Source organism: Olea europaea, chromosome 10 (genome assembly GCF_002742605.1).
Source record: "Olea europaea var. sylvestris chromosome 10, O_europaea_v1, whole genome shotgun sequence".
Lineage (NCBI taxonomy): Eukaryota > Viridiplantae > Streptophyta > Magnoliopsida > Lamiales > Oleaceae > Olea > Olea europaea.
This window is the reverse complement of record NC_036246.1, coordinates 1237069-1253046: the sequence shown is the minus strand read 5'-3', so window position 1 is coordinate 1253046 and position 15978 is coordinate 1237069. Positions and strand designations below refer to the sequence as shown.

General features: G+C 34.4%; 2 protein-coding genes across 2 annotated transcripts; one reads left to right on the top strand and one right to left on the bottom strand.

The window, feature by feature from the left end:
* The first annotated feature begins 1117 nt into the window (after nucleotides 1-1117).
* On the top strand, nucleotides 1118-2843 carry LOC111400797 (5'-nucleotidase domain-containing protein DDB_G0275467-like). Its single transcript, XM_023028198.1, has 2 exons — nucleotides 1118-1251; nucleotides 1856-2843. Exon 2 carries the CDS (start codon nucleotides 2034-2036, stop codon nucleotides 2442-2444), a length of 411 nt encoding a protein of 136 aa, XP_022883966.1. The 5' UTR covers nucleotides 1118-1251; nucleotides 1856-2033; the 3' UTR covers nucleotides 2445-2843.
* A 3567-nt stretch (nucleotides 2844-6410) lies between these two features.
* LOC111400796 (cysteine-rich receptor-like protein kinase 42) lies at nucleotides 6411-9625 on the bottom strand. The gene is made up of 6 exons (XM_023028197.1): nucleotides 8772-9625; nucleotides 8432-8545; nucleotides 7992-8342; nucleotides 7663-7897; nucleotides 7314-7458; nucleotides 6411-7208 (listed from the first exon to the last, which is right to left on the bottom strand). Exons 1-6 carry the CDS (start codon nucleotides 9562-9564, stop codon nucleotides 6834-6836), a joined length of 2013 nt encoding a protein of 670 aa, XP_022883965.1. The 5' UTR covers nucleotides 9565-9625; the 3' UTR covers nucleotides 6411-6833.
* Nucleotides 9626-15978: the final 6353 nt, after the last annotated feature.

Here is a 15978-nt window from a genome sequence, read left to right as displayed (position 1 = left end):
ATCCCGGCTGCCCCCCTTTGTGTGAGAAAAAAGGTGTCCAGAAGTGTCTACAATGTTTGTATAACGTGTGCAATTGATGGTTCTTTCATAGTATACCTTTGTGGTGTCTTCTCCTAGCCTTTGTGGCCGTAAATCATCATCATTTCTTGTCCTACGTAGGTAAGATTGAATAGCAACCAAAGTGAATCAACTGGTTGTGGTTTGGAGCCGATTGGACTGGTTGTTGATTGAGAAAGGTGCATTGGACTGAACCCGAAAATCACTGATTTGAAGATCTTTAAAGAGAGCTTCCGCAACTAGGGTTGGACAAAATTTTCGAACTGAACCGAACTCGAACTCAAACTAAATCGAGCGATTCTTTTTTAAGTTAAATACCTGAACGGGTATTTGAATTGAGAACTTATGAATTTGGTTCGGTTCAATTCGATTCATGGCTCTTGATCAAGTACCGAAAAATCAAATCTCCCTAATTTTTTAATTAATTTATTTAAATAAGTCGAACTATTTTATTTTTTCTAATTAAATTTGTTAACTAGTTAATTTAGTTCAAACAAAAAAAAAAAAAGATTTTCATATTTCTAATTTTCAATTTAAAGCCAACTTAATCAAATTGACCTAAATTTTATCCAAATTTATTACTCTTTTGTAGTGTCGTTTCTATAGTTCTGGAGAAATCGAATTGAAGCTCAACAATGTTTCTCTTAATTATTTTGAGCTTGCTATCTTCCATTTTTCTGTAATTTTAACAATCAAATTTATAAAGAACTCGGCAAAGAGAGACCTAAAAGACACATAAGATTGGATTATGTTATTTTGTAAGAGCTAAAATTAAACATATCATTAGTTGAATTATTGTAACTTCATAAATATTACAAAATTTAATTACAATAGTTGAATTATTGTAACTTCGTGCAATGAGAAGGAATCGGTCCTCGTCCTTGCTATTTGCCTAGCTAAAAACTCATGAGACGGATCCCAATTCTCCGAGTCCTCGTCGTCGTCCTCGAAATCATCCTCATCGAAGTCCCTCTGGTGATTCACCCTATACTCTTCCTTTAGTATCTTCGACGGTTTGACCAGTCCGGTGTATTCACCGGCAGAGATGCTAGTCTGTTGATGGGGACTCCACTTGTTGCCGAAGAATTCTTTCGAGAGATTCTCGAATTGGCTTTTCGAAACTCCGACGAAACCAATCTGGCAGTCGTGTCCCAGATATCGGACTTGTCGAGCTCGAAGATCATTGAATCTTTGGTAAGTATCTGATCGGTCGGTATAACTCTGTAGGTATATGATGTCGCCATTGGTTGAAATCATTGGTTTTTGCTTCAAAATATCTCTGTATGAACATGATGTATCCATGCTCTTTGTGATACTTTTGAATGGGGGGTTTTGGTATGCTCTTATAAAGCCTTTAAATGGATAAGGTTCCCTTTCAAGAAAAAAGAAAGAAAGAAATTTTGTCTTTACCCTGAGGAATTTTATTTTTTTTTAATGTATTTTCTAAAAATTGATGAAAAATTATGTCAGGGATTGTATGCTTATGGTTGTGACATCATGGTAACTAGTTTATCAAATAGAGTGGAAATAGAAGACAATCCTTCTGAATGGACCATCAATGGAAACTTTGATTGGCATATGCTTAATCCAGGACTGCTGGTTTACAATTATAAATCCAGAAGTGTTGTTTTTGAGGCATTTTCGCTTCCAATTTTCTTGAGGTTCTGTGGTCTAAATTATTGTGTCATGACTCATATTTTGTTATGTTCAAGAATGTACAACGAATCCAATGATGTTCTAAAACATTTGGTGAGTTTGAATAAAAGTCCATCGGTTTGATGGACTTCTTTTGCTTCAGTGAGGCATGCCTTATTGCTGATATTGTTCAACATTTTGTTGAGACTGAGCTGGAATTTGACGCCAATTATTATGTCTACCAAGATGTGAATCGAGCAATTCAACACGTTCATCGAATTGGCTTAGCTCATAGAGGAATTCTTACTGATCCACATAAATACCTATTACGCTTTTTAAAGATGCTAAGAGAGAAAGGGAAGAAACTTTTCTTGTTGACCAACTCTCCCTATTATTTTGTGGATGGAGGGACGCGCTTTATGTTGGAGGATTCTTTGGGATACCTAGACTCCTGGAGGGAACTTTTTGATGTCGTTATTGCTAAAGCCAACAAACTAGAGTTTTACACATCTGAGCATCCATTTCGTTGTTATGATAAGGAGAAAGACAACTTGGCTTTTTCGAAGGTAGATGTTTTTCTTACAAAAAAAATTTACTACCATGGATGCCTGAAGGCTTTTTCCCATATAACTAAGTGGAATGGTCCAGAGGTGATAGACTTTGGGGATCACCTATTTAGTGACTTGAGAGGGCCATCGAAAGCAGGGTGGCATACTGCTGCCATTATCCACGAATTGGAAAATGAGATATGAATACAGAACGAGGATAGTTATCGTTTTGAGCAGACGAAGTTTCATTTAGTACAAGAACTTCTTGGAAAAGTGCATTCCAATGTTCCGAATTGTAAGAGTGAAGCGTACAAGTCTCTTCTTCGGGAGATCAACAAAGAGAGGCAGAAGGCACGTTGCGCTATGAAAACCATGTTTAATGGGTCATTTGGAGCTACATTTCTTACCGACACTGGTCAAGAATCTGCATTTAGTTACCACATCCATCAATTTGCCGATGTTTATACCAGCAAACCAGAGAACTTCTTGTTCTATCCACTAGAAGCATGGCTTTGTGTACCTTATGATATAAAAATCATGCCACACCATGTGAACGTTTTGTCAAATTTGTTCAAGATTTGAATGATTTCATTCTACTGTTGAGTGGGAAAACATAGGCAAAATAACTTCTAATTCACCATAAATTTCGGACTACATGCATTATGGTTACCTGGTTAGGCATTTTTGTAACCAGCATATATGAATTATGATACTTTCGTTCTATGGAGACCTGATTGGCAATGAGGTACTAGTGTTTATAGGAACCAATATATCAAATGTGCCATGTTATGAAAAATTTATTTACCTCTGGTTATCTAGTCGGGTTATGAGATCAAAACCTACTTATTTTCGAACAAAAAAGAAAAACAAGGATTGAAGCAGACTCATTCTGCCATTTGAATGAGGATGATTACATATTCTGATTCTTTAAGAGAAGGGAATTTGTAGTTTGGATTGAATACTTGTGTTTGTGTTAGAAAATCTTATTCATTAAATTCATTGCAGACATTAAGAGGTCATGTTTGTTTCTTTCAAAAAAAAGATTAATCTCAAAAAGGCAGATTGTTGAATTTCTAGGAAAAGCAGTGTTGAAGCAGGAAAACTTGCCAGCAGCTTTGTGTGTATCATAGTCGTTGATTTTTACTTAATTGGGAAACGAATTGTGGCCTACAGTACTCCAGCCAGGGACGAATCCAAGAGTTTGAGTCAGCATGGGCGGACCGTTGATCATCTACCGTAGGCCGCAATAAAATATTAAGAGTCCGTTTAATACCCATTTTTTGCAAAAAATGCATTTTTGAGTAGTGATTTGATGAAAAATGTGTGGCTCAAAATTAAAAAAAAAAAAAAGTTTCGAATTTGCGTGTAATATTATTTTATTGAAGAATATATAGATGAAAATAAAAGAGAGAAAATGTATTTTGAAAAAAATGGAAATCAAACAAAGCCTGAAGTTTAAATATAACAATTATTTTGTTTAAATTAAACATATATAATTCTGTTATAAGAATAAACATGACTCATCAAATGACATTATTGCCAAGTTTGTATAATTCAAAGGAAGAGTGTGGATTTGAGTCTTTGGAAATGTGGTTGCATTAAATCAGTTAAACCTAACAAATATTATTTTGGTAAATTTAGTGACACAATTAATGAAGTACCATAATAGTCAAGTTTAATACATTCCTTGCACAGAGTCACTGGTTCAAATCCCTTTTGTCCCCATCCTGTTGAATTTTGGTAAAAATAGTAGTTTAAGAATAATACACAACAATTTCGTTAGGACGGATTCGAACCTGAGGATGTTAAAAATAAACAATCAAGCACCAACCCACTAAGCTGCAACAATTTTACAGAACAAAATGGATTATTAGTAATATAAGGTAATAATTTAAATCTACTGTCAAAAAAAAAAAAAAAAAAATCTCCAGCGACTGGCGGATCCAGCACGCACGGCCGCGGGTGCTCTCCAGGTGCTGGATCAGCGCCTGACTCCAGCATGTTCGGCCCGCATGTGCTCGCCAGGTGCTAGATTCGCGCCTGACTCCAGCATGTTCGGCCCGCATGATTATGTACTATTATGGTCAGAATCGTATCCTTTAGGAGAAATTTGAGACCGATTAACAAAAAAAAAAAAAACAACCAGTATACATTAATTAAGAATGCTTGCCTAGGTGTTTAAGGTTTTCAATTAATTTATTAAATTAAGTTGCTGCTATGGAATATTCATGTTGTTGGCCATGACATTGACAATAATCCAATTCAAAATCATAGCTAATTCAACTTTGACAAGATTTGCTTGCTCTTTAAATCTGATATAATCAGATTATTTTCTATCATATTATTATCGAAATATGACTTTTCCAAAAAATCATAAATATGGTGTGCATGCAATATTAATTTATTTACGAAAACACCATTGCTTAATATTTCTAAAAATTGATTGGCTAATTTTCATGGAAAAAATTACAATTTCTGTTGACCCCCATAATATGTTGCCAACAGATTCGGACCCATTTGCGCACACATAAGCCTGGTCCAACACGTTAAAACACGTGGATGGTCTAAAAATAATAGCAAAAGGGGGCATGGGAAGGACTCAAAGGAGCGGGACGAGAACGTTCGGAATGCGGCGAGATGTTTGCACAACGATTGTACAATAATTACCAATCGATATTTGTAGAATGCGAGTATGAATTTATGTATGTTGCAAGAGAATAAAATATAAAGAATGTTGTATTTGTTTTTATGTTGAATCTTACATTACCCTTGAGAGAGATACATGGGGATTATTTATAGTATTACAATTTAGATCGTGGCTCTTGGTTGGGAGTACACATGGCCTTATCTCGTAAGTTTACATGTCAAATTATAGGTATCACATTTGACTTCCTAGCCTGTTACACATTTATTAGTCGGCGGCTCCGTCACTACATTGACAAGACAAGACACTTGCACTCTATGATGGGTGTCTCATCAATCCATCAGGAATGATCATTGTGTAAGATCGGATTTTTGGGGAGAAGTGCCGCTTAGAGCCTCAGGGCCTCGGATAAGATGGGGCCTCGGAGTGATAAGCCTCGGCCAGGAGACCACATTGTATATTCAGTATTCACTTCGGAGTCAGCATTTGGGCCAAGTCATGGGCGTGGTTACAGTATGTTGGTCTACTCCTGTTGGCTTGGGGACCTCGGATAAGATGCTATGTGGTTCGGTGTAAGTGGGCCATGGGCCCTAGGAGGTCGGTCAAGTGTGTCAACACGTAACAATTTCCATGAAAAATAATGATTGTCAAACAATTAAAGTTGGAAAAAATGACTATTTCTATGAAAAATAATGGCAATCAAACACAAAAAGATGGAAAATTGCAATATTTTCTAGGTTGAAATTAAGTCAATCAAACACACGTAATTAACAATTTCCATATAAATAATTTCTTGAGAATTGAATTACCTGGAAAATATTTTCTTTCCATACGATTTTCTTACTTGCAATCAAATGCACCCTTAGATCAAATAGGTCGATAATATGAACTCATTGCTTATAGCTGATCATCTATGTTCTGTCAGTATGTTTGAGATCAGGTGTTTCAATAATGTGAACTCATTAATTTTGGTCGGTCATCTACACATCTACCAAATGAGTGGCTAATTAATGTCGATGATTCAAAGGGATCTTTTATGAATAATTTGTGTTGCTTATTTCCTTGTTACTTAAGGTCCCTACAAATTTCTCTATCAATCGATTAAACCATGAAAAGGACACCACTTTATTTGAACAAATAAAAATGCATCCACTTGAAATGTGAATGTGTTGATAATTAATTTCAGCCAAATTAATTTAATTCAAATCGTTTATGTTGAAAGTTGAAACAACTAATAAAAGGATTAGCTGTTGACATTAATAAATGCTTGTACAATGAGAAGCTGGTGCGGAAATAACCCGTTTGGTTACCTACTGAGCAGACTTTAGTAACATCTGATAGATTTGACTTCAGATTTTTCAAATAAAAAATCGAGGCCGACATATGCAATTGTTTGTGTTGACTGATAAGATTAGGATATCTTTGTACCTCAACAAGCGTGTCTAGAGATTGAAATGCTCCTCTCAATAAATTCACAAAACCCATAAAGCATACTTGATTTAGTCTTTTCCATTATTGAAATCCAATCAATGAAAAATTCAACTTTATAGCAAAAAAAATACAAATTGATGGAAAATATTTCGTTCTTTGATGTCATGATGGCATGTCACAATATATTATAAAAATCAAAGCAACCCCAGTAGAAAAGATTGCCTCTTGGCAAAAAAGCAGGACTAGACATAGGTACTCGTTTTTCAATTTGACAAGCAATTTCTGTATTTCAAAACTTATCCCTCATACTATACTGTAGATCATGAGCACGTTTATAACACATTCGCGGGGTATCTAGACTCTCTACAGAGTCGAGCTTCTGTACCATACTAACAAAGTGTACAAAAACTTGCCCTTGTATTTCCTTATTCGTGGCTGTCTAGGCAGCATTCGTCGGATGTGTATGTTCGATTTTTGTGCTGTGCTGGTGTTTCACTTGATATAAAAAACTCGGGTTCCTATATTTTACTCTGTTCTTTACTTCTGGGATGTGCATCTGAACTCTGAGTAGAGGTTTCTGTGGAGGTGTAAAATGCGTCAAATCTTGTCTGTGCATTTGATGCCAAACCGTTTATGCTGTAGGATGACTGAGTGGTGGTTGCAGAAAGCAGGCTGGCTTTCAAAAATGGTGGTTGATTCGGTTCGGGAATTTGACAGTCGAAATCAGTAAGCATTTGGACAACCTCAGACATGGACGGTCTTAAAGAAACTGAAGCCTGTGTGCACAAAAGCCCCATTTTTAGCACTCTCCATGCTTCACATTCTGGAAAATCGCCTTCTAAAGAAGGATCGACGGATTCTGTCAATCTATTTGTCTTGTACAGTTTCCAAACCTATATGCAAAAATACCACATTGACAAATATGGACCAACGAATAAACTGAATAAAAGTATTATACTAAAAAAATTAATGCAGTAATGACAAAATTTGGAAAATACCGATTGAAGGAGAGAACCCGAGTCATCGACAAAAGCATTACTTTTTCTATTGCACACCATTTCAAGAACCAACACGCCGAAACTGTAAACATCAGCCTTCTCCGTGAGTTGTCCTTTTACTAGGTATTCGGGAGCCATATACCCTCTGTATCATGAGAAATCATACATTAAATTTGAAACTGGCAAATCTTTATGAACATGTTTGGTATGTCATGTTGGACCGAACTCGAGAATATAATGAAGATTCTTTTTCTTTCTTAATGCTATCTAGTATTGTCTAATCCATCTTATCAAATATGCCAAAAAATGGATGGTTATCTCAAAGGAAAGCCATAATAATTTTTCTTACAATGTGCCTGCAATTCCTGTGCTAAGATGAGATCTATCAACGGCAAAACTTCGAGCTAGTCCAAAATCCGCAATTTTGGGATTAAGATTCTCATCAAGAAGAACATTGCTAGTCTTAATGTCCCGGTGAATTATTCTATATTCTGAACCTCCATGGAGAAAAGCAATACCTTCTGCTGTTCCGACTATAATATCGTAGCGTTCCTTCCAACTTAAAATCTTAACCTTCTTGTCATCTGAACGGAAACAATGATGGAAAAATATCAAGAAGACACGAAAAACAAATCCGAGAGTACCTTAAATGAAGTAAAAAAAGAAATAAACAGTTACCAAAGAGGTATTGTTCAAGGCTCTTGTTAGGTACAAATTCATAAACGAGCAAGCTCTCGGGGCCTTCAATACTACAACCCAAAAGCTTCACAAGATTCTTATGTTGAATTCCACTGATGAGATTAACCTCATTGAAGAACTCATCAACCCATTGTCTAGTGCTGAAAAACAATCTTTTCACGGCCACAGTCTTTCCATTTGTTAGGGTTCCTCGATACACAGCTCCGGCTCCTCCTTGTCCTACTTTTCTAGAAGGATCAAAATAGTTTGTTGCTTTCTCGAGAGTTTCGTATTTGAAATTCAAATTCGACTTGTTGTAAGAACATGAAATTAGGCCAAGATTTTTTCTTGCTGCACAAAACCCGCATTAAACATAATTAGAACCATTCCCATTTGAAACTGAATCGATTCTGAAAACTATAATATTATGGATATTATACCTTGATTTCGTTTATTCCATCTTCTGTAGACTGCATAACCGCAAAATACAGAGAGCATAGAGAAGGCCGATACCGACAAAACAATTGCCAAAACTGTCCCCGTCTTCAACATTTCTGCAAAATAGCCTTAAAATTGAGAAATCTGACCACGGATCACTCAAATGTTGTCACAGACTTGGCTCTTTCAAGTTCACATACTCAAAAAGTATGAGAGAGATATATACTTAACCAGAAAAGAAGTAAAAATGAAAAACAATTATGTAATTTAAATCTCGACTCGAATTCGATCAAACGAGAATTTTAATCACCTATAAAAAATTATAGAATAAACCAAACTTACCGGAACTCTGATTTGTTGTATCAGAATGATTAGAGTAGAATTTCTTAGTAGAATATCTCAAATAACAACCAGCGTTCATTGCTCTGCCTTCCCGGCTGGGCAAACACTCCATCACCTCCCTACCCGCCGCCGTCAAACACTCTCTGCAACCATTTGTGCTCAAAGTTTTCCAACAATCAGCCAAACCATAAACACCCTTCAAGCCGGCCACCGCGTAACCATCGTTCAATGCTGCACTTGTTGTAACATTATGAATCAGATCCTCAACAGTTTTATTAAATTCCGATCGCGTGAACTGAATCTGATTTATATTATCATCAATTGAACTGTTACAATTCCGTTTATCCCAATTTGGGTCTACTGTTTCTCCTAAAAAACTGTAATTATCGTACCGCAAAAAGCACCCATCGAGAAATATACGGCCACTCACGGCGGGAAGGCAGCGGGGGAGGAGGGTTCGACTTGCGGCGTAGCACTGTAGACAATCATCGTGTGATAAATCTCTATAGCAATGGGCTAAACTATAAATCGAAATAGCACTATTATTCATTGCAGAACTACCCCAATTCTGGGATGTCACGAGTTGAGAAAGAAATCTCATTTCTTTAACAAACAGTGGGATGTAACTGGCATTTGGAGGCGGCCTTGATTTGCCACAGAAAAGCCCAGCTTCGGAAATCCTTGGATCAGCTTGAGATAATGCGAACATGTACAAGAACATGAAGATTACGATCCATTTGAAACACGAACAATTTGAGCTTGACAAATGCATGTAAAATGAAATGAAAACCATGGCCTTTCTCTGTGGAGATTTGGTAGCTTTACAAATTCTATGGTCTACCCAGTGAAATATTATTGTAGATTCAAATATGTACGGTCAAAAAGTTGGTTCCAACAGTAAAATTGCATGTTATTCTATTCCCATTTTGAATTCCGTGTTTGATACTTTTATTGCAATGGTAATACTAGCACCGACCAATTTTATGGCAATTTTTCATTAATCCCGTCTTATTTTACCCCCAAATTAGGGGTGACAAACAGATCAAATCGATAGTGGACACTAGCTGACTCATTTTTAGACTCATTTTATTTTTTAGAAAAATGATTCGCTCGTGGACGACTTAGCTCGGTCCACTGTAACCTTTACTAAGTTCTTGTTTGATTCTCATTTTCTAAAAATTATTTTTTTTCATCAAATATATTTTTAATCACATATTTCATGAAATTTACAATGTTTCAACGCATATTTCATCAGTTCTGTTAAAAATCTACTAAAAATCAAACAGTGGCTAAATAAACTATAAAAATTTAAAAATTTGTTGGATGAAACAAGTGATTTATAGATCAAGTTTATTTTTGGGACCTATCATATTCTTAGGTGGGACTATACAAGAATGTACTGTCCCCAAAAAATAATTATGAGATTAAGTGGTTCTTCAAATAATTCAAAATTAAAAGATTAAATTTAAAATCAACAATTAATTTTAATTGCCTGGACCCACAATTTTTAACAACTTTCAAATAACCCACGCTGCTTAATTGAACTTTTGCCTAAATCACATTGTGCTGTGCAAGCTATCCAAATTTAAAAATAAATATGAGAAAAAAAAAGTACGGTTGACAAAAAGTCCAAAGAATATTTGGTGATATTAGTCACTTTCTTGAAAATATTAAAAAATTGTAGAAAGCTATTTGTACGGAATAAATTCTCACAAAATGCTCCCCAAACCTCACATGTAGTGGCTCCCACGTTTTGATAAAAATTTGTCATAAAATTTACCCACCCCTTATCGTGAATTGTTTGTACAATTTCTGTGAAATTTTGTTTTGTACAGTGCATCTCTTTAAGAAATTCCTATGTCCATTTTCTCCCCCACTTACAGCCCCTCTTCTAAGCTGAAATTTGACTCTTTCTCAAAGTAATATACAAAGAAAAACCAATCATTTCCCATTTTTCACTCTTTACCCGCTGTTACATGTCTGTATTACAGAAAAGAATAAAAATTTATTATTTGCTAGGAACGCCACCAATTTAGATAGCACTTATTTATCTATTATTCATTATGCAACATTTTAGATAACAATGAGATTTCTAATTCAGCGTTCAATGCATCAACGAATTAGAGATTTATTGTCACCTAAATTGCTAGTAAAATGATGAATAACGTTACTCGAAGAGAGATGACATAGTTAGTTTTTCATTAGCCATACAATAAAAAGTGGGCTCCAACATTTATAAAAGAAAAAAAAAAGAGAGAGAGAGAAAGAGAGAAGTCGATAGTCGAGTTTCATTACAGTTACAGATCCAAGAACAGTTAAATTCAATTTCCATTCCAATTTTTTGGGCATTATCTAAATGAGAGAAACAAAATATAGTTTTATATGTTTAGACCTTTGAAGATCACATGATAATTTAAAGGAATTTATAGACGGTTTTGACATTAATTTTACAATTATATTGAAAATTTAAACATGATTGTACTCATTTTTGAAAGTTGCTATATTAGTTTTGTGAATCATTCAACAATAAAATGCAGAATGAAGCTTCTATTTTCTGTAAATAGAAATTGAGAAGGGTGAGGGGTGGGGGGAGTGGCGCTTACGGTGAAGACCACACAATCTCATGATAGGACAACCTCAAAATTCAAAAGAAACGGCTTCAGAATATTGAAAACATATATAACTTTCTGTAAATCCAGCACAAAAGTGTAGTCTCAAATTCAGGAAAGGCGAAGACGAGAAAATTTAGACACGAAAGAGGGGGCAAAATTCAAAACATGAGAAAATTGTTTACTACGTTATTCGTTGTGCGTTGAATATTGTCCAAACTCCCGTCTATGATGAATTAGAATGCGTTTTTGTTTGAGCTACATTTTTTATTTAAAAAAAAAGGATTTTTTAATAATACTTTTTTAGTGAATATATGGTTAAAAATAGTTTTGACATCCTATGAATTGATTGTTGTACATAAGCTACTCAGAATTTTGTGAAGATTTTTTAATTTAAACTGATACCGAGACAAATTTTGATTTTTCTTTGTAACATATCATTTGCATCGGATGAACTCATGTAATGTATAATTTTAATTTTAGGGCTTGTTCGGTAGTAATTATGAAAATTGATTTTTTGACCGTTAAAGAGAAATGTGAGTTTCACCTGTGAGACAAGAAGTCAAAAATGATAGCTGATTTAGGAATGTAACGATCAAAAAATTATTTTTTTGAATGAAAAATTAGAACTAAATATGCACGCCCCGTTTGTTTCTCATTTATAGAAGAATGAGAATGAAAAATATAGTTGTTATGAGTTCCACACAAAAGATAAAAATTCAAATATAATGATTTGATGTAATAGTTAATGATAATATTTTTTATTTTAATGAAGAAAGAATCGAAAATAAATGGGAGCTTAATTTATTGGTGTGGAAAGTTGACTTTAAACAAGCCATAAAGGTTAGGTATTCCAACTTTTAAGTTTCTGTATTTTTAATTGAAAAGTTAGAAGGAATGGCTTTAACAGACGAGATTACGAAAACCTCAAGAATTTAACCTCGAAATCATAAATACCATGCCATTTTCAACAATGACAAATACACATGCAACACTTTTGACCCGTTTGGCCCTCATTATTTGGATTTTTAATGGAGGAATAGTATTTTTCTTTTTAAAAAATTGATGATTATAAAAAAATGAGAAGTTTACAATTTACGAAAATATTATTTTATTGAAGATTATGTAATTAAAAATAGGAGAAAGAAAAATTTAAATTAACGTGGCCTGATTATCACACATAATAGGTATTGAATATGTATTGAATATGTGTGATAATCAAGCCAAGTTAGCGAAAGCAATACTCACCTTGCCTTACATGAGCAATACTTATTTTGTGTCTTGTGATCTTGAAGGAAAAAATTTCCACGAAATGAGGCGACTCTACGTGTCATAGAATATACAAGAATCCACTGATGCAGAAGAGTAATGTGATTGAGAGGCAGCCAATACGGATATATCGATCAAGAATTCCTCTGTGAAGGGGGGTTTTGATGGAATTGGCAATACTAAATCCTTTCGTGTTAACAGATCAAGTACTTGGATCATTGTGGGACGCATATCTGGCAACTCTTGGGTACACAGCAAAGCAATCTGAACCACTCTTAGGACTTCATCAGCATTTTCATTTCCTATGCTTGAATCTATTATTTGAGTCACTGTATCTCTTCTAAAATGCTTCCAAATCTTCAAGTAGGGATGACAATGGGTTGAGCCAAACCGGCTCGCGAGCCAAAAATCAAGACTCGTGCTCGACTCGAGCTTTTTGAAGATGGGCTGAGCCGACTCGGTTTTTTTCTTTTTTCCTTTTTCTACTTTTTTTTTTCAGAAGGCGAGCTGGTAGCTGCATTTTACGCTACTTTACTTCTCTTTTCTCTCTCTTTTTTAGCCGGCCCACAAGCCACATGGGCCAGCGCAGGCTCGCCCAAGCCTAGGCTCGGTTGATCAAGCCTCGAGCCGAGCCGGCTCGAGCTTTTTGCTGGTCGAGCCACGAGCGGCTCGAGCCCTTGAGCCTTTTTGCCATCTCTATCTGCAAGTTAAAGGATATGTGAATTGAAATGAAATGAATGGAATTAATTGTATGGGAAATACTTCAGGAAGTTATGTAGGGGCGTGGCTCACTGCAATCTTATATGTCTTCACTACAAACTTGGACCCCAATAAGTGGAAGAATTAGAATTTTTGCTTAATCTTTTGTTTAACCATTGTTTTCATTTTTAATTTGATACACACACATAGAAACCGAGGGCAAAAAGGGGCAGAGAGAAAGAAAGAAAAATCGGGAAAGAAAGGAAGAAAAAGAGAAAGAAAAGAAGGAAGTGTTGATTTATTCAAACTTGGGTTCAATTATTTCAATCGTTAAAGAGATAAAGAAGTAGATATTTTATGGTGTATATGATGTTAAATTTTCTAGGGTTCTAAGTTGTTGGATTAAATTTCAGAATGAAGGAAAGTGCATGATTTCAAGCCAATCTTTTTGAGTGGTGAATGATATTTATATCAAGGTAAGTAATATCTATTGAGCAAATCCTAAAATTCTTATTTGGGATTATTGATTAAGTATTGTTAGTGGAAATGATTGTGATGATGAAATATTCAAGCTAAAGCATGAGTTTATGGAGCAAATCGAAAGTTAGGTTAGTTGAGTTGTTTGTGTAAGTTTTCAGTAGATCGAATGATAATTATTTTTATGCTTTGGATGAAGCTTATTTTGATAAATTAGTTATTAGTAAAGTGACTAGAAAGTAGAATTTGCTCCGAATAATTAAAGGAAGATTTGAAAATTTTATTCAAGTATCGAGAAATTTAGTTTAAGTATTATATCACTAGAGATAAAAGGTTTTTTGATTTTATAGTGGTTAAATTGGTTATCTTGTATCATATTTCAAATGGTGACAAGGAGATTAAAAAAACCTACTAACCATTCTAAGCGGGAGCTTGTATTATGTGAGTGGAAAAAATTTATTTTTCATAAATAAATATTAATTAAATTTAAAGTTACTTATTTTATAAGTTAAGTTGATAGCATGATTTTTAGAATAAAATGAATTTTACAATCAATTATTTTTAAAGTTAAATATAGTTTAGTTAAATCATTTTATTAGCATGTTATATGAGTATTAAATATTTTAGTATATCTAAAGTTATTTTTAAAACCATCATAAAGTACCCATGTAATTTTGCTCTAATATGCTCTTGTGTGAATGTGTTTCCGTAGTGTATGACCCCATATGATTATTTTACCCACTCTATACTAGTGTGAATGTGTTTTTATAATGTATGATCAGTTATGATTATTTTACTCGCTTTGCACTATTGTGAATGTATTTTCATAGTGTATGACTAGATTATAGTCTTTAGGTAACTCTGCGTGCGTATGATCAAAATTATTGAATTTCAAAATTTCAAAATTTAATAATCTTTTCATGTATATCGAGATTAATTGGTACATGAGTTTGGTTATTTCAAGTACCTTTTGGGTGTGATTTTCAATAATATACAGTTTATCATATTTCAGATTGCAGACCTTAATTTATTTAGTTTAAAGAATAAAGATTTTAGCTTATGGTATTATAAGATGATATTTTTATTATATACCAGTTTTAAGAAAGTTGGCATAAATGGAAAATATATACATATTTGTGAAATATTCACTCATCGAGTTACAAGCTCATATATTTTGTCACACTTTTTCTTATCAGATAGTAACTGATTTGAGCAACATTGGAACCTATTTTATCATTCTTGTGCACTTTATTTTGAATAGTTTGTGTTTGAAGGGCTAATGTACCCTATTTTAAATTATATGTACAGATTTGAGAAAATTGATTTTTGTACGAATGATTTTAGTCCATATTTCAGAGGAAACTCTGTCAAAATTCTTTTAAAAATTCGTTACAGTCAGTAAGTCAAGATTGTATTGGTGGAGGGTCCGGCATTTAAATGGTAGCTACCATTAACGCACAATTCGTGTCGAATCCACTAGGATAATTCTGAACGAGTCGTGTCACTAACTATGCTGGAAGTAAAAAGTTTGAGATAAGTGATCGGGATAGAAGGAGATAGAGAGTGAACTTGATGAAGCATGAATGTGCATATAGAAAATGACAACTTACTAGAACACCTTGTGTGCATGCAATGTCTAGTACGTTATCGAGAAACATTGACATATATTATTATGTAGATTTATGCTAAAACAAAGAAGCTTACCTGAGGTTCCACAACCCAGTCGTCCAACCAATGTCAGGTCCTGAGTTGTGGCCAAAGCTGGGGAAATATCCTCTGAATCAACCTATAAAAAAGAATAGGCAAGCAAATCAAAGAAGTTGAGAAAAAGGTCGCAAGTAGAGCCACATGTAGACACCAAAATGGCAAGGACTAGAATGAAAATGACATGTAAAAATGTGGTGGGATAGGCCATAATAAGAGAATATGTTTTGAAGCATATACACAACTAGATACACAGCCATCTCAATCACAAGACAAGGGAAAGAAAAAGGCCTCTACACAGCAGGATACAGTGCCAACTTCAACACAAGGCAAAGATATGAGAAAGACTTCTACTCCCAATGATCCACAAGCAAAGAAGAAGAAAGATGGACAAAAAAGAACATAGCTTTTTGTATATTGATCCTTTTGAACAAACTTTTTGTATGATG